The sequence below is a fragment of the Bombus fervidus genome, chromosome 10 (assembly GCF_041682495.2).
Source record: "Bombus fervidus isolate BK054 chromosome 10, iyBomFerv1, whole genome shotgun sequence".
Classification (NCBI taxonomy): domain Eukaryota; kingdom Metazoa; phylum Arthropoda; class Insecta; order Hymenoptera; family Apidae; genus Bombus; species Bombus fervidus.
The window spans coordinates 13040595-13066848 of NC_091526.1; the positions used below are offsets into that span (position 1 = coordinate 13040595).

Below are 26254 nucleotides of genomic sequence, written 5' to 3' on the forward strand. Positions count from 1 at the left end.
GTTTACGTAGTCTTATCGCATATATCGTTCGCTCGTAATCGAGAAATTTTGCTTAATATTTGCAGTAAACGGAGCAGCGTGTACCGCATCCTAACGGAAATATGAGAAACTTATTGAGAGCATAAAAGTCTTAGGGCTAAAGGTAGGAAAATAATGAGGGAAAAAACGAAGGAAAGTTAAAACGACCGCGTTGAGAATTAAAAGAAGCTCCGATGTCGAGACGAGTACCTAGCGTCGAGTGCTAGAACGAACTAGGAAGAAAAAGAAAGTCAAGACTTATGACGCGAACGGTCTGGCTGCCTTCGAAACATACGGCGAATAAATAAAATCAAACGTAGGAAGCGGACAATTTTCACGACGTTTCTCCGGATGATTCCGCATTTCCTGCCTAATCAGCGTCGCTTCGAAACTTTACCTCCGTCCGAGCTACCACGAAATATTCTCAGATCTGCTCGAATTCGATCTCTAATACTCTAACGTTGCCAAGTATAAGCCTTTAACAAAAATTTCTTTTACCGAAGTTTATGCGCCGGAATGTAAAGTCGAAATCGGGCGGAAACTCGTCGCACGATCGCCAGATGTTTCTATAAAACATTCCAGCTGGTTCTTCAACTGTATATAGATTAAAGCCAGCGAGGTGAATCGTGTCGCGAACCAGGTCACACGTATCCGCGTTCCTTCTCTTTTTCCTCCCACATTTCGCTCGAGTTTTATCTTCAAAGAGACAATAGATCCCCGAAGTCGTACGAACATTCTCGTCTCCGAGGTATGTCCCTAAACTTTAACTATAACTGTCGTTTTACTTATCTTGTTTCATAGAAAAGATACCGAGGCAAAGGAATAGCGCAGATTTCTTTGCACGCAAGATGATGCGATTATCGTAGGACGGTCAGGCAGGGACTTCGTTTTCCAGGAAATCGACTTTGAATATTTGACAAGTATACCGAAATTTTGTCAATCTCGTTTTAAACTACGTTTGAAAATAAGTCGAAATTTTTTCGTAAAATGCTTCATTATCGGGAAAGATCAATTTAAAAGCTTCTTAATTAAACTGTAACCGATCGTTTCTTCTTACCTAGTCGGCGGCGTCCAGCCAATTTGAAGTATACTTGACAAATTTTCAAACCGGACTTTTTCAGAAACGCGAAGCGTCGTAGAAAAATTGTATTCCACATTTTCGACTTATTTTTTTAGGTGAAATCAATCGCTGCCCGGTTGTATTACGATTACCGCCTCACCATGTGCAGCGCTTAAAAATGAATCTTTGCAAACGCAAATGCAGTACGAGCGTCAGAAACGATAGCGTGTAAGTAGAAAGTGACGGCGTGATCAGACCGGAGCCGCCGCACGCGCCGTCGGTAGGAGGGTCTGGCGATCATTTGGTCAATGACAATGAGTGGCAGTGACACGGACACGACGATTTATAAATCGATAGTCGGAGGGACATCGGATTTGTGTAACGAATACAACGACGTCTGGTTATCCTAATTGCGACGTCGAATTAGAGAAGGTTCGACTATAGAAGCTTTGGAACTTCGACGAACGAGACACGGTCGATGCGAAACACGAGATAGAAGTTCCGCTCGAATTTTACTTCCGACATTGCGTTCCACTGCAACTATTCTCTCTCTCTTTTTTTTTTTTTTTTTTTTTACCGACGATTTTCATGGAAATCGCGACGAAAATTTGCATCGCTGCTGATTTTGGGTCTGTCAGATTTTATTTCACGCTTTATCTCACGAATCGGTCTTATCGATCGTTGCCGAATGCTCTAGAACATGCATTCGCTAGTCATTCACACGAATCTTTTTGTTCCTCTAGAACGTTTAGAATTCAATTTGTTGCAGTAAGCATTCTGCGAGATTGAAATCACGCCACTTTTGCCGGAAACCACAGAGCTACCGGTACGAGAAACCACAAAGCGTTCATCTTCGTTATCATTGATTGGATAGTTATCAACGAAACTATAAACTGCGAGGCATTTTGAGCAGAAGCGAGCGGAGAATTTAATCGTCCTTCGCGATATAATGTTTCCACTTGGATCGTTTCCTATCATTAACATTCAGTAAAATTTCAATGTAGGATCTTAAACGCTTCTCGGCTTTTTACTCGACGTGTTATCGAAAATGAGTATGTAACGGGTAGCACGCTATCCTCTAATTGCTAGGATAAATAATACAGAAGGTAAAACGTCGTTTGCAAGTAGGTGTAAATCGAACTGTAATTTTCGTTGCAGATTCCGCGAGGAGGTCTAACGAACGGTGGAGATGACTGGAAGAAGAAGAGTGCCACTCGTGTTAAGAGTATGCACAGGTAAGGATACGTAGCAAAGCCGAATCGATCGGTCGATTTGCGTAATTCATTAACCGGTAAACGCATAACGTGCACTTGCATTGCGTACCTTTCCCATTACCTGCCATTTTAATATCTTTGGTATGAGTTTTACGCTACGTTTGTCGATAGTTCTGATACTAAAAAAAAGTCATCGACACGCTGCACAAGATCTAATTCGTGTGGAGTGCGATAGAATATAAGCGAACAGAAACGTACACAGACCACACAGGTAATTTATCTGTATTACCAATTTGAGATTGTTATTTCTATGCGATGGAACCACAGCCAAGCACGTACGGCGTTCTATCCGAAACGATTCTCCCGCAATATCAAAATTTCATTAACCTCGGTGATTTTTCTCAATCTAGCGCTTTCTACGAAGCTCCGCGAGAGCGTATCTGTCACGATTGAGAAATAAATGGTCGCGCAGCAAGGATTTCGTCATAACTTTCACGCGCGCGTAACTGCACGATCCGTGTTTCCGTTGGACCGAGAATCGAATCGCTCGAATGCATCCTGTTGCATCGCGTAAAGGCTGACAAACGAGGGCGACTGCACGAACCACGCTGCTCGGCCATCAAGTACTGTTAGAATCGCCATGCCGTGCCGGACTGCGGGCTGAAACCGTAACACTTGCCTTGACAATACGAATTTACCGTTGCTCTCGAACCAAGCCACGTCGTTCAACTTTCCTCCAGGTCTCCGGTGAGTTTATTTCGCGTTCTCAAAGATTGAAACGAGCAATTTTTGAAAACGTGGCTGGCTATCGATAGGGAATTATACGTACGTATAAGGGAAAGTTACACGAAAGTAATCACCGATTAATAAGTTGATCGCGGGATCGACGTGAAAAAGAAATAATGGTGTCGAAATCGAAAGTCTCCTATATCCGTTCATTGTGTACAAATCGAAATCGAAAGTTTCCTTTCGGTGTTTCCAGCCGAATCCGTATTATTACCGGATGATCCGTTCCAAACTGATGACTCCGCGAAGAATGCAAAACGAGAATCGAATCAGTTAAAGAATTAGAAAGCGCGTGGTTCGATGCTTGCGTTAGAACGATTTTTGGACCGTTTCGAAGAACGTTCACCGACAAAGGCAGTGTTTCTAATATCCAAATATTCTAATTTCTAATTGCCAAAAGCGATTTGGTCCAATCGAGAGATAACCAATTCACCAGTGTTGTGCGTATAATTGGAATATAATTATCTCTGTGCGAGTAACCTTTAATTTATTTTACTTCATTCCGTCTCATTGCTTGTTAATCGCGAGTTTCCAAAGCATCGAACTAGCCAACTACCGTAGAATATACCTCGACATTTTCTAATTTCATTGCTATTTCACACTTCATTCGTTATTCGCTCCTCCGTTGGAAGCAAGTTTCAAGCTGGAATTCACAGAAGCGATAGAATTACTTCTACGACTATAACCGCGCAACACTCGATCGTCTTGCTGAAAGGGATGCTGAAAGAACGCTATCGAACACGATTGAAACCCGCGACAGAAACCTCGTAATCGTACCCGCCCATGTACACATTTTCACGTAACCTGTCCACATCGGTAGAGGTCAGGTGCGCATACTTAAATCTTCTGCATAATCCCGTGGTCTGTTTAACATTCAGAGGCACGCGAACATACACACCGCGTTGCATACACATTTTTCCATCCGTCGTAGCGTAGAATGCGCGGCAAACTACATCATAGAGGTTCATGAATCGTTTCTCGATGGCTGGCTGAGCAATTCCCGGCCAACCGGTTTTTAGATCCATTAAGAGCTTCGTCCACGCTCTCCACGGTCATTTTTATTTCAACTCACTGTGAGAACCAGTCACCGTTGTCAATATCCATCGCTCGGCTCGGCGTTTGCACGTGTTCATCGCCGATACGTCGATCGTCCGCGACACTGTTCACGGTTCACCGATTCAGCAATCAACCCCTCGTTCATTGGATTCAAGATAAAGTTACGATTAACCCTTAACGGTCGATAATTTCATAGCAATTAACTCGACGTATACTTAACTAGAATTATCGACCGTAGAATCCAGTCGCTCTTGAAACGAACTCGTGGCAATGTCTTCGTTTATGGTTCTCTTTAAAAAATAATTTATCCGTTAAACGTTTGACTGCGTGGAACCTAGAGTTTATGATTTTGCCAGCAATTTTCCCAATGTTCGTAAATCTAAAAGTAAAGTAATAGTAACATCGTGAATAACTCTGAATAAGTCAAAAATATACATTCTCATTCTGCTCTTAATATTGTTATTAAAACATCTGGTCTTTATCGTAACAAACGGTATTTCGTTTAAGAAAGAAGATAATATAATCACGTGTAATGTTGGCGTAAACTTCGATATACCTCGCAGAGAACCACTTAACAGAGAAACACGTTTTGTCGAAGAATACCTAACGATGTTACTAATCGCTTAAATATATCTGCTGCGAAGATTTAAGACAGTTTAAGCGAAGGTTTACACGAAATATACGCGCAAGCTCTTATCTTCCAGTTCCATTCGGTTTGTTATTATTTTACTGTAGTTCCTGTTTATCCCGTTTAATTCAACTACGGTAACCATAAGCGTGATTGTAATCACAGTCACACATATGCGTACTTGTACACTGCAGCACGCTACTAGTTTGATTTACGTAATTGCTGTAGATAACACGAATATGAAAATTAAATACCACTGTTTAATAACAAAATAGTCCGGTTTACGCGAATATTTGGAAATCTCCATAGACGATGCAGTGGCAGAATATCTGATCTGGTGTAATTCTTTTTTTATTTTGGTATTATCTCGTTTGTAACCTCGATACCTAACGCTGTATAAATCAATGGCTTCGATTTTAAAACGCGATCTACATATTTTAAAGTTACAAACATTCTCGACAATTTCCAAACAATTTAAAACTGATCGTCCGGTATTAACCGATATGTGTTTCAGGTGTTTTGTTGCTACTCTTCAGCACGGTCGCCGTGGACGCGACGAAAGACCCACCGTCGAGTTCGGAGAAGCTGCTCACCCCCGACGTATCGGAAACATCGATATTCGAACAGAACAAGACGATCTTAAATAAAATACCATCGAGGGACGAGTCAGAGTTTCTCTTAGCAGAGACGAGAAACGAAGCCGTCGGTCCGTACAACTCGACCGAAAGAGGTTTCGAAACGGTAGACGATAAGCTCGTAAAAGATGCCAAAACGGTGGACAAGGAGAAAGTGGCAATGCCGATCGACGAGGATACCGAGTTGCAAGGAATCAGGTCGCGCGATCAAGTCGACAGATTATCGACCGTAGATTCAGCCAACAGCGGATCCAAGCTCGAGGAAATCGTCTATGGAACTTCTGGGAAGAGTTCTAGCACGAAAACGATATCCGAGGACGCTTACAGGCTATCCAGAACCAACGGTTTGACCACGGTAACCGCGAAACCAGCGCTAGAGGAATCGAAAGTCGACGAGACGAAGAACAAAAGTTCCGAGCTCGTTGAACGTTCCAACGATACCTCGAGGCAGGAACCAAGAGAAACTAAGAAATCCTCGGAAGATGGCTTGGAGCTGAAAGAGGAACGCGTGACAGACACGAAGGAAGAAGCGGCGAGTTCCTCGAAAGAGGCGAGCACGGATTCCGGGCTAAAATCAGAAACGTTCAACCCTGAGAACGAGTCAGCTCCGGAAAAAGTTCGTTTCCTCGAAGAGATTCAGCAGAGGAAGAAAAAAGCGGAGAGTCCGGTGAAGAACTCGGAAGTTCCGGACTTGAAGGAGGCCGACGAGAGAAAAGAGGAGGACGTGTCCGTCTCGTTGATCAATGACACGTACGTCAACTACAGCCATCGTTCGAAAATCTCGACGGAGAAGAGCGTGGAGACCGACACGGTTGACAAATGGACGCCTCTCGAAAACGCGACAAATTTTATCACCGAGGAGATTCCGGTGACTCACGAGTCGCGGCATCCGAAGGAGGAAGTGGAGGTCGTCGGGAACGTGACTCAGCCCGTGATCCAGCGGTTTATCGATCGACAATCCCAAAACTCGACGTCGAAGGACGCCGGCCTTGCCAACGAATTAAATCGAACGTCGAATCGGGACGAGGACTTTTTGCGCGATTCTGCGAACGCTAACGAGACCAGTCACGAGAAACAGCAGGAAATAGAGGGAAAAAATCAGGAGAAATTGGCGCGGCTTACCACCGAAAGGACGAGCGAAGAATCTTCCGGGGTTCAAGGAATCTCCAGTCCGGTTCCCAGAGGAAGAACTATAGCGTTCGAATCTGCAAGCTCGAAGAGAACGATCGTCGCGAAGAAGAACGCCACTGACAGGTTCGCGGACCAGAAACCCTATCCTTACACGAAGTCGCCTAAAGAGTCGCTTCGTAACGCCAGTAACCAGCTGGACGTCACCACGGAAGAAGCTTCTGCTTTGGAGAACACGATCGGCAAGGGACAGTCGGAAGAAAAGTTCGTCGTAACCGAAGGTTCGGACGTGTTGGAGAATAGCATCCAGCAGTTTAAGCCGACCTATTACGAGAAAGTAAGCAACGAATCATCGACCATCTCGAGCACGGAGGTACGCCCGTCCGTTCAAATAACGACCGCGCCTCTGGTTAGATCAGAGGAAACTAGACCGACGAATCAGACCGTGGTCGAGAAATCAAGCGAACAGAAGGACATCGACGAGAGCGAAGAAAAATCGACGAGCGCGGGAAATGACGTTTCTCGATGGGCTGAGAGCCGCGAGACCTCTGGGATGGGGAACGTCGATGTGACTGGAAACGGGATAACGGAAGTCAGCGTGAAGCCCGAGAGTGGCGATAAACGGACCTACGAGGCCTCCTTGCAGGAGATTACGGTTCGGACAACGCCCACACCTTTAACAACGGAACCCGTCGAACCGCAAACGGACTTTGGAATGCTCTCGAACGCGGACGTACAGACGAACGTAGCTGGTTCTCTGCTGATACGATCCACGCTCAACGCCACCGAGCTCTCCACCGAGTATCCACCGATCAAAGGGAATTTTTCTGACGAGAGCTTGCCGATATTCCCCACTTCACCCACGGACACGAGCACCGTCAAAGTAGCAACGGACAGTGACACCGTCTTGCCCACGACCACCATCGAGGAAACTTCCGTAGGGAACGTCACCGAACCACCCACTAGCGTCTCGGACGCTAACGGAACCAACGAAATCCCTTCCGGTGTAAGTGGCACTCTCAGCCCCGAGGAAACTTTCGTTCCTACCACTACCAGCGTCGAGTTCGAGTTCGTTGGCCTGTCCGACTCCACCACTTTTCTCTGGCGGAACGTTACCGAGGAACCACCCAAGGGACGCGATTTACCAAACGAAACTTCCGTCGTGCCTACGGTTAAGGATTTACTCGCAAAAAATACGCCCAACGAAGGCACCACGACAGCGAGCAACGAATCGACCACGGAGAATATATCGTCGATCAGCGAGACTGAAATTCCTGCCACGAATAATCCAATGACGGACCGGACGATCGTTCCTACGTCGATACCGAGCCAAACGATACAGTCTAAGGACGAGTTTACGACTCGGCCGAGTTTCGTCGACGAGGAAACCGACAGCAGCTCGACCAACCTGGACGAAGTTGAGAAAACGATAGACGCGACGGATTCTTGGAGCACCACGAGCGAAGAGAATGTCGCGACGACCACGATTAGAACGGAACAGACGATTTCAAAGGATTCCAAGGATTCCTATTTCATGGCGAACGTTACCGAGTCTCCCTTGGAATTCACGTCGATACCGAACGTTTACACGACAGATGCCACGCGAGTGGCTACTTCCAGCCCCTTTGTCCCGATCGGTCTCGAGCCAAGGACCCCGGTTTCGAGTAGCACGAGCCCGGCAACCGTTTCCGACATACCGTCGGTCACGGCGCACGACGCGACGGTGTTACCCGATCAGGAGGAGATCACGTCGCTAGTTCGAATCGACGTGGAAGGCACCTGGTTCGACGTGTGTCCACAAATGGACAAACTGAGGCACACCCTGGCGAACATTTTGACGTCCGGGATGAACAAGTGAGTGTTGCAATTTTTTCCTCGTTATTTATTCGATAAGGAAAGAGCTGTCCCACCGTCGAATAAATTTGTCAATTTTTTATCATCGCAAGGAAAAATTACGCGCGAAACTGTCACGAAGCAACGAATCGAGTGCACGTGTGGAGTAAATAAATTTGTCGAATAGGGAGACTCGGAGCTTAGAAAGTACCTGACCTAGTCGATTTTCATCGGTATCTCGATATAGAGTAAATTTATTTATAAAGAAAGTCGCAGTACCGTGGGTCTAAAGTAAATCTCACGATAACCAGCGGCACGTAGCCGAGAGTTTCCGGAACCGTGCGTTGCTTTGAGGTTAATACACGTTATAATTTCCTCTCGACGTCGCTGGTATATGTTTAACGTTTAACAGATAGTATCTTCGTCGTCTCCCGTTACAGGCCGATATCCGACAAACAGATTATTTTCCATCAAAATCCGTGTCAGGAGCCACCGAATACTACGCCATCGTCGTCCGACATGCCCATGATGACAATCTTGATTTACGTCGTCGACGAAGCTGGCAAGTTCGACAGCACCATGACGAAAATGTTGCCCAGTTTGTACGAGAATTCGCGGGACCACGTCAAGTTCCCGATTACCGTGAGTTTATCGTCATTTGTAGCCATAAGAAATCTGTCGACAAAATTTTACAATGTGTCCTTGCATATATCTGTCGTTGATAATTCATATAGAGTCAAAATCTTAATATTTTCTTACAAAAACGATTCTAAGCCTTGTGATTTTATATTTGAACGTCGTAATTTTATTTCTACTTGTATAAATACAGATAATACTTGTCTTCTTGATCGAAAGCGAACAAAATTAGAGTTCAGTGTCGAGCATCACATTGTAGATAATTAACCCATGTTCATAATACAATTTAGTTAACGTGTTCCGCCGATTGACCCACTCTTTTCAGATACACAGATTTCTTCTGGTACAGGAAAAGGGTCCAGATTCCGGAAACGCGATAGCGGTCGTCGTGGTCTCCTCGGTTGCCTTGATTTGCCTGGTTCTTCTCACCGGTCTTCTGGTAACGATTTTTTTTTTATTCATCAATATTTTTTACTTTCGTCGAAGATAAATAATACGCACTCTGCTTTTCATTCGAATATTCGATGATATATTCGAATTCTATGGAGATATTCACGCCTCGTCGATTACGACACGGCCAAATCTCCTTTGTTTCTGAAATTTTTTCTAATTCGAGATAATTAACGATAATTAACGAACAAGTAGCTTTTTTCATTTTGCTTGTTAAACACTCTCGTTCTGTATCGTACTGTACGATCTGCCGTCACTTTCGGACGGATGAATATCCTGTTCACCGAAAACCGAGTCATTCCTTTACGATCACGTCGGATCGATGATTATCTCGTCGATACGTTCGCGAGTCAAAGAACGCGAAACTTTGTTATCATTCGTCGCACGCTTATCGGCTGGCACCACTCGCACGAAAAAGTATGATTCAAGAAAAGAGACTAATGAAACGAGATTCCCAGTTACGCAGGTCAGCAAAGATCTATACTCTCTGAAAAAGGCCTCCTCGTGCTTGCATTAAGCTCATTTCGCATCGTGTTACGTATTCATCCGTCCATACTTGTGATTTACTTCCAGTGTACGTAACATCTAATGATAAATACATGTGCGTGTGCGTGTGAGTGTTTGTACTTCTACGTTCGTGTTCGTCCCGCTTTTTCACGCAAAGATACAGCGTTTTTTTTTTTTTTTTAATTGTTTAAAAAAAGTTCCTACACGTTGAAACACGTTGCTACGCGTACATCGATGACTAGCTTTCATGGAAACATGTCGCAATGTACGTAGATTTGTATCGGCTAATTGGCATCAAAATTAATTCGCATCGGCGCAGAAATCACGATATCGAATAGAATTTGTTGGGAAATAAATTTCCTCGATATCCTTTGATATTTAATTTTTATAATTCCCCTGTTAATGATAATAATACTAGAGTTGGAAAAATCAGATACTTTGAAACACGTGTTTCGACGTTTGTATCGATGCAAATTTCGCGAATCTTAAACGTCGATGCGTTCGCTGCAACGCGTTTCAAGTTTGAACGTCTGGACCGGACTGGACGACTACTGATACGCGAAATTTGTTAGAAATCTTTGCGATCGAAGAGAAAGATATATTCCTTTCTACAGCGAATTAGATTTTTGGATCATCTACCAGTCAGTGGCATCGTTATTAGTATTAGAATTATCTGTACGAATGATGGAATCACGATTTTGAGATAAATTGAAACAAATCGTTTTTCACAATGAAATTATCGGGAAAGTAAAAATAGAAAAAGCAACGAAAGCGTAACGAAGATGAGGATAATTCATCTTGTCTTGGCAAATAAGGGCAACTGTGCTACTTTCGTTAATATTACAAGAAAATTGCATATCAATCTAACTTTGCCACTGATCGGTTACGATGTAACGATCGCTCAACATCAAAGGAAGGGGAAAGAAATCGCGAAAACGCGTTTCAATTTCGTATTTAAAAGACTTGTTTCCGGTCGAGCGTGAAATTCTTCATAAAAAAAAAAAAAAAAAAGAAAAAATGGACAAAATCATTTGCGGTTCCAACCGCGAGAAAAACACGATGCACCTCGTCTCTTGTTCGCTACAAAAGACACGATGCTCGTCCTTGAATCGGCTATTAGACCGAGCAACCATCACCGCTTCATTGGTTTTCGCTTCGTGTATTTCATTCACGCGTGTTTCGATGTCGAAACCGATCGTCGGAACGTGTTTCGACAGAAGAAACACACAGCTTGCAGCACGATGTTTCAAGATTGTTTGCTTCTCGCGTAAAGAACAATGCGAATTAACGTTAGAAAGGTCCACCGAGGAATCGGCAAATATTATTCCTCAGTTTTCTATGTCTCGTTCGAAGTAAAGATAATTTAAAACAGCAGATCGTTCTTCTCGGTGATTGTTTTTAAGATACGACAGGAGTATAGCTAAGTCTGATGTTAAGACGAAGCACGATCCTTGCTGATATCGGAGAACCTTGAAATTACGAGACTAGCGACAATCGCCACTGCAACGAAAACGAGTTCTATCGAGACTTGTTACTAAACGGAGATATTTCTTTCTTGCACTTTCTACGAATTTCCCTGGAAATTGTTTCGACGATATTCGTTCAAAGTGAACGTAATATTCGTTGGTAGAGAGCTATGGCTACTGTAAACTCGGTAACCGCGAGCTTACAATTGGAGAACAAAAGTTTTCATATTCTAACGGTAGAAACTTGCGAGAAATTTCGAGTGCATTTTGTACTTGTCGCTAAAATCACCTTCTTTCGAACGCTTTGTTCCACGAGTGGTTAGTTTGCAAAATGATAGAATCGTGTTTCTCAGGGAAGTTTAGAGAGCAGATGTGTTAATTCGGTGGAAAATTATTTGCAGTTTATCATGAGGAAGAGGCAAACGAGGTTTAACTATGGCGAACGATGTCGTCCAGTGTCTTTAGACGCTTACAGCCTTGACAGTGTTTCCGCTTACAACAGCGTCAGACGCAAAGGTGTGACGAGATCTTCGAAAAGAAGCTATGGGAATCCAACTTTCGAGGATTCGGTAAGTTTCATTATTTTTTTTTTTTTTTTTTTTTTTTTTACGACTTGTCGTTAAGGAGAAGAACGTATTTCCTAAGAAATAAAGTACGCATTGCACGAAACGGCAAACGGATAAAAATATCAATGCGAATGGTTCCGTTTAAAACGTTTTGTTTTCCTTTCCAATGGTACAATTACTTACCCACGCTAAAGTGGTAAAAAACGAACTGGTTTGTTTTCTTACAACTCAACTTTCTATTAGGTAGATCAAGCAGAACGAAGACAGGCTTATGCTCGTGTCGTAACTCGAAATGTAGGACAGGAACAAATTGAGAATATTTTACTCGAGCGTGCTTCTTCCGCCACTTTTTCGTTAAAAAAACTTCCGGATAAATGGAATTTCATCGTTTAAAAGCTTCAAAACGAAATAGTTTAGTCGTTCTTATCCAAGCAAAATGAATTGATTATCTAATCTTGTACACACGAATCTAGTTTTACACGTAAAAGCATTTTGCTTTCTAACGTGTCCTAGTCAAACGTGTCTTTCTTTCTTTCTTTGTAGCATACGTTTAACACGTTCTTGTAAATAGAAATTAACTCTTCAAGTATCACGTACAAAATTGTCTCTCCGTAGTACTTTCCCACCGAATTATCATAAAATAACGTAGCATTATTTTAAACGTTGCGATTAGAAGACTACATACACCCTTGTAAGGGGAAAATAATGCACTGCATGTTATTCCAGGTAATCTTTGACAAACGTTTAAACCTTTCGAAGGATAAAAGTCTGTGTAGTAGCGTTGTAAGAAATAAAATAAGTATCGTCAAGCATTTAACGTTAATCGAGTCGAAGGGAGAGTGTCGAGGATGTAACGTCTCTTAAATCGTTAGTTGCTGATTACTAAATTTTCTTCTGCATATTTATCTCTTAATGGGACGAGACGATTAAACCAACGAAGGAAATTAATTTCACCGGAATTGACGAGGAGATGGGGGATGAAAACGAATGGTAGTTGGAACATCCGAAAGCTCGGACGAAACTCCGCTCGACTCGATTAACGTTGCAGTAAAATACAGGAAAATCATGTTTCTACGAAACGCGTGTCCTCGTTGCAGAGCGCCATTCCGTCTCACCCGTTGAACTTCGCGGCCCTTTCATCCTTCTGTAACGACGTTAACGCAATCAACGAGGAATTCTCCGGTATTCCACAAGTCTCAGCGAAGATAGACGAATTGCCTGCTGGGGCGGAAGTGAAGAACAGATACGCGAATGTGATACCGCTTCCGGAGACCAGAGTGCTCCTACAAAAAATCAACAACGATCCTCTTACGGAGTACATCAACGCCAGTTACGTTCGGGTAAGCTGCCTTAACACGGTTCCAATATTACTTTGACTCCCAAGTAGATTTTCATGTTTACGATCGAAAGAAACCAATCGCCGACGAGACTCTATGGTACATCGAGCAAAGGTACTATCGCACAGGTGAGAAGGAAATAGCGTAATCTCGTTACAGCGAAACGTTTCTTTTCGTTCTACTCTTTCGTTTCGTTCGAGCGAGTACTTCGCGCGCCCGGTTCGTTCATTCTTGTTCTAGCGAACAAATCATCCGCGTGATCTCGGAAAATCAGCTTAATAAAAACACTTGGTCGCGTATCTCGAGCGATCTGATCGTACGTGGGTAAGGGTTAAAGCAGCGTTTTGTCTGCGTGAGAAAAAGGATGTTGCATAATGCATTACAAAGAACACGAATGACTATTGCGTAAGCTCGAAGCACGGCAATACGCGGAAGCAGGACGAACGTCGACACCTGTTTCCATCGAACTACTAGAGCATTTAAATAAATGCAGTGTACCGACAAAAGCGATGGTTAATCGTTGCTCTGAGAATAAGTAGGCGATTTTTCTAAATGTAATATCGCTAATTAAATCAATTAGTCCACTGGTTCTTGAAAGATAGAATGAAAACACAATGAGATTTCATATTGCCAGACACATGTACGTACGTACGTGTGTTGTCCGCGCTCTTGCCTATGATTATTTCACCTATTCCTCTTTGTGTTGCTTGTTTATCATTTTCCAGAAGTTAGTACTGTTACATAACAGTACAGACACCGTGTTCATCGGCTATTCCAACGTTTCACGTTCAAACGGCCGATTTCCATTTATAAGCGACTTAAAATCTCATCGTCGTCTCGACATCCTATCCCATAACGTCCCGTTCAAAGACCGTTTACGGTCCTCCGAGAAATAACAAGCAGTTCGTTAGAATTGCTTTAACCAACGGATGCAGACGGTCCAACATTTTCAACGTTTCCACTTTGCGCGTGTTGCGATTACACAGCATGCTGCCATTGACGCACATTGAACGTACCGAGGGCAACGTTCTCGGACTTGCAATTAGCGCCGAACCGTTCCTTCCCCATCGATAATATCGATCGATATCGTATCCTAGGCGCAACGCAATTATCGCGCCCGTTAATTGATTCTAACTGCGATCGATTCGGCTCGAAATAAGCGAATTCTATCCCAGAACTAATTTCAAACTAACGTTGATCAACATCTCGCTAATTAATCCCAATCCTATGTAATTATTCTGCGTTACAGTTACGAGTTTCCTTCTTAGACGAACGACGCTAAAGTAGACACGAAACGATAAAAATCGAGACGGATATAAATATTGTAATTTTTACGTCAGCCATCAGAGCGTAACTGTTCGTTGTAACCGAGTCAGGAAAATGATTTTCAGGGACCGAAGAACGCAACGAAATATTACGTCGCTTGCCAAGCACCGATGGAGTCGACCGTTACCGACTTCTGGAGAATGATCTGGGAGCAACAGTGCAAAGTGATCATCATGCTGACCGATCTCGTGGAGAACGGGGTGGAAAAGTGCACCGAGTACATCCCACCCTCCGAAGTTACCGACTGTCGCCGGCTATACGGTGACTTCCAAGTTACTCTGAAAAAGAGAGAAACCAAAGAGAAATATGCCATTTCTACGCTTCATTTAAACGTAAGGAACATCGAGCACTGTTACGAACTTACAAAATGGTTCCCTATGTTTTTCTCCTTTTCATTTCCTTCTTACAAGATTTACGTTTTGGTCGTTGACGGTTCTTAAATGTAACAGCATTTTGCAGTACTTCTTCGCTCAACTAATTCCAACGTAGTGTACGCACTCGTCGATCGGTGGATCCGTCGTTATCGCGAAGTCGACCATTTACAGATGCAACTGCTACAAGTAAAAATTAGAGGCGAAGCTAATACGAAACGTGACTTTTACAGAATTTGGAGAAGAACACGTTCCGAGAAGTGTATCATATTTGGTATCTGTGGCCGGTGAACGGTGTGCAGTCCGACGGTGCCGGGTTAATAGCTGTGCTTCTCGAGGCGAGGGCACTCCAAAGAGGCGGCCCTGGACCCATTGTGGTCCACTGTAGTCCTGGCACTGGACGTACGGGAACGTTAATAGCTCTTGACCTAGGAATTAGACAATATGAGATTACGAGGACCGTGGACGTGCCAAGGGTCGTTTACACTATCAGACGGGATCGTGCTGGAGCTGTCAAGACGAAAGAACAATACGCTTTCATTTACAAGGTAATTCGCTTTTTAAACTCCCTTGCCTGTACTTTGCTTTCGAATTTGCTTACTCCGAGAAAATGTGTTTTTTCGTGTATCTGATCGCGTATATAGGATCATAAAGATCCTAAAATTCGTTTGTTTAATGAAATATAATTGAAAACGAATTATCTATCAAGATTATTCTATATCGTTCGAAGATAAGTCGGAGGAGGTATATCGTCAGACAAATACGAATCTTACTTTTTCAGGCATTAAATCTGTACGCGACCAAACTTGCCGGCGGTGTGCTGGAATCTACGTGAACCGCTCGAGATTTCGAGGAAACGTCTGTTCAGACGTCGAGTCTAAGTCGTAGCAGAGAACTGCTTTATCTGTGAACGATAAACATCATCGAAGACGAGAAGAAACCGCGAGATTGTACGACGTACGATATGCCAGTTTTACCTGGACAGGAAGCTAATGAAAATCGAACGAAGGAAGTTAACTTGTGATACGCGGACCATAGCGACGGTCGTATTTCGCTGGAGACCTTTGTTTCGTCCTCTCGATGTCCGACAATCTCGCCAAGAAAATTCAAAGCATTTCTTACCATCCGTTCGTCTACCTCTCTCGATCTACCTTTCGGTATTTCTTAAGAGAACGTTACCATCAAATATTAAGTTATCAAACAGATCTACGTCAATTTGTAATGAAATTTTACGTGTTAATTCGTCCACGTATGAAAGCAGAAATTTTTTAAGCGTGCAAAGAACAATAGAACTTAATCGCAAGTAGGAAATTCTTAATTCGTATCGTCGTATCGCGGACGAGCCGTAACGATTTTATCGGCTTACTTGATTTCAGTCGAAAAATTAAATAACTTGATCGAAATGAGACGCGAAGTAACGAGCGATGATCCAACGCTACCACCGGTCGAGTATTATTAAAGTCGATATTTTATTCTAAATACGTCGTGACTGAGAAGAGGAGACAAATTGGATGGTAACGTGTTCAAGCGAAGAACGAAGAGGCGGAAATTAATTTGTGATATCCGGACCATCCGTCAACGGTATTCAACTTTGTATTTCTTAGGCCTATTCAATTTCGTAAAGCTTTTTTTACCGTAGATTTCGTCTCTGTTTGTCAATATTTTAATATACATATGTATATATATTACACGTGTTGCGTACATATATTTATAAATAAGATGACGGTTAGGTATAGTCGAATATTTAATATTGATGCGTCATACTCCGTAGTCAATAGCGTTATCCCGGAATATGGCAATCACGGAAGGATTATTTCTTACGATAAAATTTTCCGCAACCGGAATTTTATGACCAAACGAGAGTAAAAAAGGAAAAAAGCGAGAGATACCTTTCTCGGAGAATTCTGTGTGTGCGTTTAGCGTCGTCTTGAAGATGTAAAAAGAAATATATGTATGTATACAAAATATGTTAATTATTCTTTAGTATCGCAATCGTTCACGACGTTACGTTTGTAAGAATCCAGAGAGATCGCACGATCGACTTCTACTTTTTTCTCTCTTCTTTTCCCAGCTATAGATATATGTATACATAATATATACATATATACATATATATTACCGTATTATTGTTGTTATTGTTATTGTTGTTGTTGTCATTGTACAGATACTTTGATTCGTAGCAGGTTGCTCTCTATAATTGTACATAGAAACCAACCCGAATAATACACGGAGAGATTAATTGTACCGTTAGATTCCGTTAGATTTTTCGTTCGTTTCGTACGCGGAAGCGTCGTGAATTCTCGTCGAATTACACGAGCGTGTTCGTAGTCGCACGCCATTTTTCTCAGAGACTTCGAACACGTTTCAGGAGCGCATCGAATTGTCCCATAAATTTTGTCGGTTTCGTTAAACCCTGTTAACGTTAGCTTCTGTGAACCATCAGGCATTTTTGTTTCAGCATTTGAAAACAATCGGACGATGCGACGAACGTAAACAATCGTATTAATGATTCATTTCGACCGGTTATTTTTGACCGACGATCTTTCTCTGAGTGTGTGCCTTAAGAAATAGGTTCTTCCGTCAAGGATTAATTTACTTTCGCGAAACACGCGAATTGTATATTTTCTGTCGTCCCGTGTATCTTTTAAACCAATTTATATGACAATTATACATGCAGAGGAGTAACTGCGGCTTTCGTTGAAATTAAACGTTTCGTCTTTTATTTGTATAGAATATCTTCTAACGTCAGCGAACTGTTAACCAAAATAATAATTTATTTCTATTCTACTTTTCCAATTTTTAATATTAATATTATGTAAATGTACGCAATGTACCGTTTGTTATGTCTACCATCTCTCTAAACGTAAAGGCTAATAAACTTGTAAAATGATCAAATAATTTCAAGATCAAATCAAAGAGAATCAAAACCAGATGTCTATACTGGCTCTTTATTCGTTACAAATCATCGCGAGACGATTGTTAAATCGACAAAATTTTTGGTATAATACTATCAGTGTCACGAACCGTATGAAAGAAAATTGTATACTAAAATTGCCCCTCTGCTCCCTCAACCGATAGTCGAGATCGACCGACTTCGCCAACTTGTATGAAACGTCACGTAAAGAACTGGAACGAAGAGCTGAAATTAAGCTGCGTGTGAGAAAACAAAACCAGGAATACAGGGTTATTTCGTAGCTTCTATCGAGCCCGCTATTTAAGCACATACGTATAGTACATCCATAATAACTAACTTTGTAATAGTACTGTAATATGGTAAACGAGTCGACGTATAGTCGAGGCTACGTAACTCATGGTACATCATCTCTCGAGAATATCATCGAACAGAGACGATAGAAATTTTTCAAATTGTAAATCTAATACGCTACGCGACGAACATCGAACATACACATTTATGGAATTAAACGACAATGACAATTTACACGTCTAAGAGCACAGACATTCCCGCCAATATAAAAATAAAAATAAAAAGAAAAAAAAAAAAAAAGGAACATTTCGTACAGTTTCGTGCGAAAGTATCGAGCCACCTTTGATTCTTAGTCGAGTGCCTCTGAAGCATTTGCCTCTGTTGTGGAAATTTTGAAGCAACGCCGCTTAATCGGTTTTAGTCTCTGCGAAATGAAAAATGAAACGGAATTTTTTCACTGAGCCTTTCGCACGATACTGTACGTCGGTGCATAAACATAAATGCATAAACATTTGCCATAGGATAAAGGATTAGAAACGTTCGGATTAATTACATTTAGAGGACCTTTATAAAGGATCAAGACGGTTAGGTGTCTAGAGATTAAAAGTTCGAAGAGAAAGTAGAAATATTAAGAGCGATGATCTCATTTGCCGATGCTTGGAACGAAGTGAATTCTCGATTGATAGTTCTTCGATGTGAGCGAAGGACAAATTTCATACGCCACGCCATTATTAATTACGAGAATGGTTCTTATCAAAGTTATTTCCAACGTGAACGATGCGATTGTATCGGAGCGTTGGAAAGACGTGCGTCCCTGTTTCCTGAATAGTATTATATAATGGAGCAAACTATATATCTCGTAATCGATATACGTTAGGATTTCTGTCTTACTTAATGTTATAATCGCTAACTAATAACTCGCAATCGTCGTAAACGTATAGAAGACTCTGTGTGTGATATCGTTTTATGTAATATCGAATGTGAAAGCCGAAGGAAGTGTCCACTTGAAAATTCAAACAGATTAAGATATATTCGACTTAGACAAAACCAGTTGACGCGCCAAATATACATCTTATTTAATTATATTAATCGTTAGATATCGAGGTTTCGTATCGAACTGTTCTTTACAAGTACATCGTCCACTTCTTTTTTCGATTTAACGACGACAACTTGGTCGGAAGTTTCGATTTCTGAAATTCAGAGGACTGCTTTTTAAAGTTTGCAATGTTTGCGAAAGATCGAAGATTTTTATAACGTTCAAAACGTAGTCGATCACGGTTAAAATATTTTCTTTTTTTCCTCAATATCGTATATCTTATCGGTACGAACGACGTACATATCCCCAACACTTACCTTGCGTATTATAAGGGGGATTCGTCCAAAAATATTTTAAGCTACCGCTATTACGAATATCTCTTTGCCAAAGTTTAACCGTTACTTCAATTAATATAATATAATAGAAAAGTATTAGAGAGAGATAATATCTCGAATAAGTTAATACAGTTATTTAAGAAACAAAGTGGACAAGATTTACAACAGCACAATGCAATGCGTGAAACCAACAACGTACCAAAAAAAAAAAAAAAGAATTTAAATGTTCGATTATAATATAAATGTTCAGTATCGATAATATAAGAGGAATATGTATGTTTAGACCGTTTAGAGAAAGTTAGAGAAAAATGTCCCCGCGTAACGATACCTTCGAGAATGACGAATGAACGTGTAGAATTAATGGGAAAACCAATGAAAAGCGAACGTGCATGCGTCGATATAAAACTATACGTGTAATAATATCACAGAGATTGAAAGCTGATGAACGAAACACGATAAATAATGGTGTTCGGTCGCGTAATTATCGCGACAGCTGTGTCGATCGCACCTGCATAGCTGGACCAACAAAATAAATGTAATTGTTCGACGCTCGTTTTCTTCTTTCAACTGCCTTATTTCACGTAGAAACGAAGAATCCACGGTATTCCTGTACAACAGATTCTTTTCATCTTTGATACACGTACATGAACTTACGAAACTTTGTTCGCGTATGACTTCTAAGGAAATAAAATAAATCTCACGTTCTTTTTCACGTTCGAACGAAACACCTAACTCTTCGATTCGCGTACTATTTTCTTTTTTCTATACGATAAAAATAGACCTCTAATGAAAATTAGTTTATATACGATCTCCTTTTTCGTTTACAGTACAAATATACAAACTTCCGATGAGCTTCGCGTATATACAATTTCTAACCAGAGAATACATTTTAAGCTTCGTGTGCCAATCACATTCTAAGGAGAAACTGACGAATAATTTCCTTTTTCTATACGATAGAAGCAGATCTATAATGAAAATTAGTTTATATACGATCTCCTTTTTCGTTTACGGTACAAATATACAAACTTCCACGAGCTTCGCGTATATACAATTTCTAATCGGGGAATACATTTTAAGCTTCGTGTGCCAATCACATTCTAAGGAGAAACTGACGAATAATTTCCTTTTTCTATACGATATAAGCAGATCTATAATGAAAATTAGTTTATATACGATCTCTTTTTTCATTTACGGTACAAATATACAAACTTCCACGAGCTTCGCGTATATACAATTTCTAATCGGAGAATACATTTTAAGCTTCGTGTGCCAGTCACATTCTAAGGAGAAACTGACGAATAATTTCCTTTTTCTATACGATAGAAGCAGATCTATAATGAAAATTAGTTTATATACGATCTCTTTTTTCATTTACAGTACAAATATACAAACTTCCACGAGCTTCGCGTATATACAATTTCTAACCAGACAATGCATTCTAAGCTTCGTGTGCCAGTCACATTCTAAGGAGAAACTGACGAATAATTTCTTTTTTCTATACGATAGAAGCAGATCTATAATGAAAATTAGTTTATATACGATCTCCTTTTTCGTTTACGGTACAAATATACAAACTTCCACGAGCTTCGCGTATATACAATTTCTAATCGGAGAATACATTTTAAGCTTCGTGTGCCAATCACATTCTAAGGAGAAACTGACGAATAATTTCCTTTTTCTATACGATAGAAGCAGATCTATAATGAAAATTAGTTTATATACGATCTCTTTTTTCATTTACGGTACAAATATACAAACTTCCACGAGCTTCGCGTATATACAATTTCTAATCGGAGAATACATTTTAAGCTTCGTGTGCCAGTCACATTCTAAGGAGAAACTGACGAATAATTTCCTTTTTCTATACGATAGAAGCAGATCTATAATGAAAATTAGTTTATATACGATCTCTTTTTTCATTTACAGTACAAATATACAAACTTCCACGAGCTTCGCGTATATACAATTTCTAACCAGACAATGCATTCTAAGCTTCGTGTGCCAGTCACATTCTAAGGAGAAACTGACGAATAATTTCTTTTTTCTATACGATAGAAGCAGATCTATAATGAAAATTAGTTTATATACGATCTCCTTTTTCGTTTACAGTACAAATATACAAACTTCCATGAGCTTCGCGTATATACAATTTCTAATCGGAGAATACATTTTAAGCTTCGTGTGCCAATCACATTCTAAGGAGAAACTGACGAATAATTTCTTTTTTCTATACGATAAAAATAGACCTCTAATGAAAATTAGTTTATATACAATCTCCTTTTTCGTTTACAGTACAAATATACAAACTTCCATAAGCTTCGTGTATATACAATTTCTAACCAAAGAATACATTTTAAGCTTCGTGTGCCAATCACATTCTAAGGAGAAACTGACGAATAATTTCCTTTTTCTATACGATAGAAGCAGATCTATAATGAAAATTAGTTTATATACGATCTCTTTTTTCATTTACGGTACAAATATACAAACTTCCATGAGCTTCGCGTATATACAATTTCTAATCGGAGAATACATTTTAAGCTTCGTGTGCCAATCACATTCTAAGGAGAAACTGACGAATAATTTCTTTTTTCTATACGATAAAAATAGACCTCTAATGAAAATTAGTTTATATACAATCTCCTTTTTCGTTTACGGTACAAATATACAAACTTCCATGAGCTTCGCGTATATACAATTTCTAATCGGAGAATACATTTTAAGCTTCGTGTGCCAATCACATTCTAAGGAGAAACTGACGAATAATTTCTTTTTTCTATACGGTAGAAGCAGATCTATAATGAAAATCAATTCGCGTACATATAAATTCCAACGATGAGATAAACCTTTCATATTGTGTCCGCAATTTAACGAAAAATTGTTGGCCTCGTCGGGTTGAAGCAGAAAATATAGAACGTTTAACGTAAGAAGAAAGATCCTCGTGTTGTAACTTTTTCCCTTTTCGCAGTACACACACCCTCCGAGTTTGCTATGCGGAACGAACAACCATGTAAGGGACTTCGAAGGGTTATGCGTCTATTGAGATTGCTGAGTATAAGATTTCGCGAATTTATGGTACATCAATCGTTGTCGAGGGCGAGAAGAAAGACGTTAAAAGCACAAATAGTCAGCAAAAATGTGTAAATTACGTCGATTTCGTACACAGGGTGTTTCTAGTAAATGGGTCAGGCTACAGCGAAAGCAGCGAAAAAGCGCAGAGATAAATTCTGCGTTGTTTCACACGCTCTATCACGTCATCGTACTAGTTTCCTCGCAAATGCATCGGTGCGGTTGCAAAGCTCGATCGCGCTGTTCCTTTTCAAATGGATGTTTCGATCCTCCGCGGGAAAACAGTAAGATACTTGGGTCGGAAAGTGCTTAGTTTAAAAGATTTCAATTTTAATTTCACCAAGATCAGCGCGTGAAAGACGGGGAAACTTTTCCTTCTTTATCAAATTTTGCAAAACTACCACGTACGAAACTCAAAACATTTTTGCAGAGAATGAAAAAATGCATCAGGTGGTTTGTAAGAAAAATACAGAGTTACAATAACAAAGAAGAAAGAGCGCGTTTGCGCTTTGTAGCTGAACCGGTGCATCCGCGAAGGAAGCTGTAGAAGAAACAGTACAAAGATTGCCTCGATGGTTTTTCTCCAACTTCGCTTGGAACAAATTCATAGCTCGACCCGGTTACTAGAGACGCTCTGTATAGTTGTATCTTTTCCTAGGTAACGTAGAAATCTCGACGATGTACAAATCTCAGAAACGGGAGAAACGTTGTTTCGCGTTTGCAAAATGTTTGCAAAAATCTCGGTGCAGTTGTTCTTTCGAAGAAGACTGGCAAAACTAACAAAAAATCAAGCGGTAAATGTACTCAAAATCCATTAATCGATACAAGAAAGTTCGGGGCTGTAACTAGAAGTACTGTTTACAGTACGTTGAAAGCTGCGTTTTTTTACGCGTTATTTTTAACCAAGACAGACTATGCCCCAAATACGACGTATATCGAACACCGAAAAGTATCCGTAACATCAAAAAGTTAACGATTACGCCCGAAATACATTTGCAATCTATTTTTTCGTAGTCGTTCTCGTTCATCTCGATCCGATCCTGGACTCTAACGTAGGACGAAAGAGATCGCGATAGAATTCACGATTTATCGAAGTAAACGAATGCTACGTTGAAATAGAAGAACACGAAGATAGAGTACAGTTTGGATAAACGCTTTGTCGGTTAATTGACCAGGCGAAGCTTTCGTTGTTGCAGATTTACTATGCAAATATCGTTTGAAGATCTTGGTACGATAAAAGTCGCTGATACGTAAGCATTAATTACATAATACGCTAAATTTTTGTAAATACTCGCAGCTAAAAGGATGACCCTGTAAACATAAATTAACACAGAAGTATAAAATACATGCGAAATTATTTAGAATAAGCGATTGTAACTACTTCTTACGAAACTTGCGGAGGTCTTTAAATCTGCAACCTTCGTTCTCGTCGAGACATTATTCTCGCCATGACACAATTTTCTTGTAGTTACGCAATATTCAAATTAGGTATCTTAATATTGGATTTGCATTTGACCGTGTGAACGGCGACTGTGTCCTTTAACTTGTAATAATTTTTTTTAGAATTTAATTTCCATTATTCTTCCGTCTCCGCTACTCGCGTCGATACGATCAGAATTATTTTTAACGAATACTTTTAAAAAGAAATATGATAGAAAGTTATGTCGTGATTCTTCCATCGTTTTCCGTTATCTGTTCGTTTATTTACGCATTCGTTGATCTTTGAATGTTAAAATAGCCTATTTGAAAGTACGTAGGACTTGCACTTTCCAATAAAAAAACTATCTGCAAATAAAAATCTCGGAAGATACAAGTTTAAGAAACGAGGAAATGTACGTTTAATATTGCCAGATATAATTTTCTAATAATTGTAGGCAAAGTTTGATTAGAAAGATTATCAAGTTATCTCTTAAATCGTACGAATTGAATAAAACGCGAGTAACGTAATACGATGCAAGAAACGTTGGAAAAAATCATTTATGATTCGTACAATACGCTACAAAGTTAGCGAGTAACGTTGAGCGAACTATGCAACGCGCTTCGCGCAATTTCATCTTCTCTGAACAGTATCCAGTAAAAAGCGTTACGAAATTCTTAAATTACGCTCTACCTCTACATTCGACCTTGCGATATCTTGTATCGCGAAATTATAACATTTTCAAAGAAATAAAATCCACTTCGTAATCCGAACTGACTGAAAATCTGTCATAAACGTGCAAGAATAATCTAAATCTCTAGACCGATACGTTGCCTGTAACAAAACTTTTCCGCTTGAAATTTTCCCCCTACCACCATACGGAACGTAATATGTAAAATATCGTAATATCATTCATATATCTGTTCCCTTTATAACGCGTCTACGCATACGATATATTATCGTTGAATAATACGAGCGAAACTAAATTAACCGATTTAAATCTATCGTTCGAACGATCAACCAAAATTATAATTCGGTCGCGTGTACGGTGAATCGTGAATACAAGTACCGCTAAAGAAATTTCTTAATCTCCTCTATATTTATTTCTCGCCTCGCCTACGACGAAAGTATCCCAAGTGCGCGTCTCTTTTCCTTTCATTTCTTTCGCCATCTTTCTCGTTCTTTTCATCGTGCTCTATCGACCGCGTATCGTACAACAATCAACGATGTACGATATCGTATTGTTGCCATCGTGTCGCATCGTCATCATGCTCCACTAGTTCCGCTTGTTATAGTCACGCGTTTGATTTATCAGAGAAGAGTCCATCGAAGTTTTATCGTAGCCGAAGCCCTCTCTTATCCAGGTGGTCTACAAGATCGTTTGCTGGATCGGACTGGCTCGAACTGGATTGGGGCTGTTGGATCTCGAGATGTCCGGGTTACTTTGCTCGGTCGTAGAAGGAAATATATACTCGCAAATTGATCCGCGCGTATTCGCGAAATAATCGTTTACGCAGAAGCTATGGTTCAGACGCCGGTTCCTGCCAATTCTTTTCATCAAATTCTAAATGTTAAACTTGTGACGCATTTTTATACCAATGCTTTATTAGTATCGTTTATATGCACAACCGTGACCCAAGCGGTATCTGCTTGTACGTTACGCGATGCCAATCTTTTTTCAGCATTCTTTAAATAGATCGAGATTCGATGCTTATCCATTCGGATTACAACCCTTGATACTACATAGCCTGAAGTTTCTACGGAAATTCTATCGGAACTGAAACTGTTGCTTGCGAAAACTGAGCGGATAACGTAACGCGGATAACTCAAAATCGGTCGATTAATTAACATCTTTACGCTAATCGTTCACTTTTCCATGAACCGAATGCGTAATTCCATTTCTCGCGGCGTTAAAAAAAATTGATTAATTATCGATAGAAACGAAGAAGGCTGTCGTAAGTTTAAGTATATACCACCTACGTGTAGAAAACGTTACTCGATTCAAGTAGGTTTCCAACGTTTCGAGATATTTCGCACGATATTTTGTAAAATAAATAAAAGAACTGGCAAACGTGATTGAAATCTGGTACGAAAGCAAAGACAGTCGATCCTCGCAACACGTGTTATTTTATAGTGACGCTTTTATAGCAAGGCAAACTCAAACTTTAATCCTTT

At 40.5% G+C, this 26254-nt stretch overlaps 1 protein-coding gene across 6 annotated transcripts in view; it reads left to right on the top strand.

Moving 5' to 3' along the window:
* The window catches only part of LOC139991680 (uncharacterized), a 51112-nt gene extending 30972 nt beyond the window's left edge, over positions 1–20140 (top strand). For 5 of the 6 annotated variants that reach the window (XM_072011945.1, XM_072011944.1, XM_072011948.1 and 2 more), the window contains 9 exons: positions 2237–2313; positions 5277–8379; positions 8799–9000; positions 9320–9433; positions 11819–11986; positions 13081–13323; positions 14712–14978; positions 15251–15565; positions 15799–20140. In XM_072011945.1, coding sequence (XP_071868046.1) covers positions 2268–2313; positions 5277–8379; positions 8799–9000; positions 9320–9433; positions 11819–11986; positions 13081–13323; positions 14712–14978; positions 15251–15565; positions 15799–15852 — 4512 coding nt within the window. In that variant the 5' untranslated portion in view covers positions 2237–2267 and the 3' untranslated portion in view covers positions 15853–20140. The remainder of the gene's footprint in view (positions 1–2236; positions 2314–5276; positions 8380–8798; positions 9001–9319; positions 9434–11818; positions 11987–13080; positions 13324–14711; positions 14979–15250; positions 15566–15798) is intronic. The other variant, XM_072011949.1, reaches the window with a different exon arrangement.
* The last annotated feature ends 6114 nt before the right edge of the window (positions 20141–26254 follow it).